Consider the following 3337-nt stretch of genomic DNA (forward strand, 5'->3'; position numbering starts at 1 on the left):
ATCAAATGTTTTTCCCCTGCGAATAGCCTCTCAGGTGGGAACATAACTAGCTTTAAATAAAAAGGCTTAATCATTCATCCATTGTAAAGCTATCAATTGAGTGCAGACACATGTCTAGTATGGGGCCAGCAATAGTGGGACATACACAGGAAATGAAAGATGAAGTCTGTCTGGGGAGGTATAGATGTTTCTAAGACCAAATGATCACAGCAACATAGGAACTACCCAGAGAGAGCTAGGGCAGAATATCCTGGGAGCCAAATAACAGGATAGGGAATGTTCTAAGAGTTCGGGGCATGCAGTGAGTTTGGGGCATGCAGTACGTGTAGGGACCTGGGGCGGGTAGGAAGTCTTGAAAGACTTCATTTAGGAAGTGGGATTTGGGCTGAGTTTGGTGGATGGCATCATGAGTCAGTGAGTAAACTGTCTTGACAATCAGGATTTGAAAGAGAACTGAGAGCCACAATTCATAGGGAGGGGCTTAGTGAGGACAGAGGATGTCAGAGGGCTGTAGTCAGGGGAAAATCATTTCCCTTTTCTCAGTACTTCAGTCAGGCTCTCTGTCTCTCAGACCGTCCTAGTGCAGTCTTCTGCACAGTCCTGGGGACCAACCGACTGAATCACACCTCTGGGGCTGGGGGCTGTTGACATGTGTGCCTTTCCTTGGCTGTTCCTTCTCCTGCTGCTCCGGGAGGGTGAGTGAGGCTAACAGCTCCTGCACAGGAATGTCCCCTTCCACCTTTGTTCCCCTGCCCCACTGGGTCTGGGCCAGCAAGACCCTTTCTTAGGGGTTGAATGTGTCAGCTCTTTTGGAGTTACAAGGAGTAGGGTGTGTGGCTTCAGGGCAGGACCGAGAGACACCTGGGGATATGGAAGATAGAGCAATCCCAAGGTGGCAAAGGAGAAGGTAAAACTTAGAGGGCGAAGGGACAGATGGAAGCAAACTCCTGTTAGGTGCTTAATTCAGGGACAGGGGAAATCTAGAGCCAGAAGCAGCAGCTGGAGAACAGGATTTAGCGTAAGAGTCATAGAAGCTGCCCAGCTGAGATTACACTACTCTGGCAGCTCCACTGCCAGGTTCAGCAGCCCAGAGATAGCAGCTGGGTTGTTTGCTTCTCTTTTCTTCCTGCATATGCAGCCAAAGGGGACTCCGGAGATGATGTGGATCCTGAGGAAGTGGTTGCGGTTCTTTGGGAGTCCATCAGCCTCCCCCTGGAAATAACACCGGATGAAGAGGTTGAGAACATCATCTGGTCCTCTCACAAAAGTCTTGCCACTGTGGTGCCAGGGAAAGAGGGACATCCAGCTACCATCATGGTGACCAATCCACACTACCAGGGCCGAGTGAGCTTCCTGGACCCCAGCTATTCCCTGCATATCAGCAATCTGAGCTGGGAGGATTCAGGGCTTTACCAAGCTCAAGTCAACCTGAGAACATCCCAGATCTCTACCATACAGCAGTACAATCTACGTGTCTACCGTGAGTTTAGGCTGGGAACCATAAAGCTGCTTTTTTGGGGCTCCTCTGAGCTTCTCACACCATGGAGTAGGGGTCTCAGGACTCGGGGTTATGGTTTGAGGGGCTAGAACTGGAGGCAGATGGTCTCCAATCTAGATACTGGGGTTGAGTGTGCCCAATCCACCTGTTGTATCTGAACCGCAGCAACAGATGGAGTGACCTGGAGCAAGGAGGCTGTCCGATGCAGTGGCGGGGATCAGGGGCTTCATGTACAAACCCTGTAGAGGGCTTTTCTCTTCCAATGAAATTGTGTCCTGGGGATGAACACCACCTACATTCTCGAGCCTTTTATTTCCCTGTGTGATGAGGGCTACTAATGAGTATCTTCTCTTTACTTGAACCCAAATTTCTTCTTAGTGTCTGTCACACTGCATCTACCTTGAAGCTTGAAGAGACACTGATTAAAATGTAAATGCCCCTGAGAAGGGTGATAATATTTTTTGGGATCAAGGAGACAGAATGGGGTTTGGAGGAAGGTAGAGTACAAAAATAAGAGAGAGAAGACATAAAGGGGAGGTAGAAGATGCCAAAGGCAGCTCTGTCTTCCTTGACAGTTGCCTTGGGGACCTTGGAACCACAGGTTTTAGGGTGGTTGGGTTTGTTTGCTTTTGCTTATTTGTTGTTTGGTGAAGGGGCTGTCAAGGGGTAGCATTAGTACCCCAGGTTTGAGGAGCTTAGGAAAACAGACCCAACCCCTGATTGTTTAGAGGGTCTTTGTGTTTCCCCTTCATCTAGGACGGCTGTCAGAGCCCCATATCACTGTGAACTTTGAGAGCTCTGGGGAAGGTGCCTGCAATATGTCCCTGGTGTGCTCTGTGGAGAAGGCAGGCATGGACGTGACCTACAGCTGGCTCTCCCAGGGGGACAGCGCTTATACATTCCATGAAGGCCCTGTCCTCAGCACATCCTGGAGGCCAGGGGACAGTGCCCTCTCCTACACCTGCAGAGCCAACAACCCCATCTGCAACGTCAGTTCTCGCCCCATCCCTGCTGGGCCCTTCTGTGCAGGTACCAGAACCCCTGAGACACCCCCCGAGCCCATGAAAGATACTGCCTAGAGGCACCACCTCCCTCCCCCAGCTCTTCCCAAGAAAGCCCAGGGAATTCAGAAGCTAACCCCCTCCTCTGGAGGCTTGACACCTGGATTGGAGAGACCCTCCCTTTTTCTAGTGCCCCCAACTTCCAAAGGTCTTTTCTTTTCTCTTGCTTGGCTTCAGAATGATTCCTAGATCTTAGTTCCTGAGCTTCTGTGCATAGACTATATTTCCAGAGACACTTGCAAGGGGACATCAACTGATTGTGAACTTGAGACCCCTGCATGAAATTTGGGTAGGAGTCTGCCCAAATCTTAACCCCAGCCCTACCTCTGATGGGCCCCTTTCCTCCTTTCTTCCATCCCAGATCCTAACTATGCTTCTGAGAAGCCTTCAACAGCCTTCTGCCTCCTGGCCAAGGGATTGCTCATCCTCTTACTCTTTGTAATTCTGGCCGTGGGGCTCTGGGTCATCCGAGTCCAGAAAAGACACAAAATGCCAAGGATGAAGAAACTCATGAGAAACAATGAAATTGAGGAAGGAGGCAAAGCCTGGCTCCAGCCCTGCCTGACTTCTCCTTGGGAACCCCAGTCCTGAGCTTGGTTTCTTCCCAGCACCCAGAGAATCCTTCCTCAGCTCTCTTCTTTCCAGGGGAAGGAGGTGCTCAGGGGTGGGTATCCAGAGAGCCATAGTTCTGAGGGAAGACTGGCTGGCAATAAAGTCAAATTAAGTGACCACAAATCTGCAGGAGCTGTGTTGGGTCCTTCTGTCCTCATTGGGTGGC

The 3337-nt window shown here is 50.6% G+C and overlaps 1 protein-coding gene across 1 annotated transcript; it reads left to right on the forward strand.

Annotated features, from left to right (window-relative positions):
- Positions 1-649: 649 nt before the first annotated feature.
- Positions 650-3124, forward strand: SLAMF9 (SLAM family member 9). The gene is given in 6 exon segments (XM_030823249.1): positions 650-699; positions 1139-1169; positions 1171-1480; positions 2255-2527; positions 2921-3077; positions 3079-3124. Coding segments are annotated over 6 exon segments (867 nt in total).
- Positions 3125-3337: the final 213 nt, after the last annotated feature.

The sequence above is a fragment of the Nomascus leucogenys genome, chromosome 12 (assembly GCF_006542625.1).
Source record: "Nomascus leucogenys isolate Asia chromosome 12, Asia_NLE_v1, whole genome shotgun sequence".
Lineage (NCBI taxonomy): Eukaryota > Metazoa > Chordata > Mammalia > Primates > Hylobatidae > Nomascus > Nomascus leucogenys.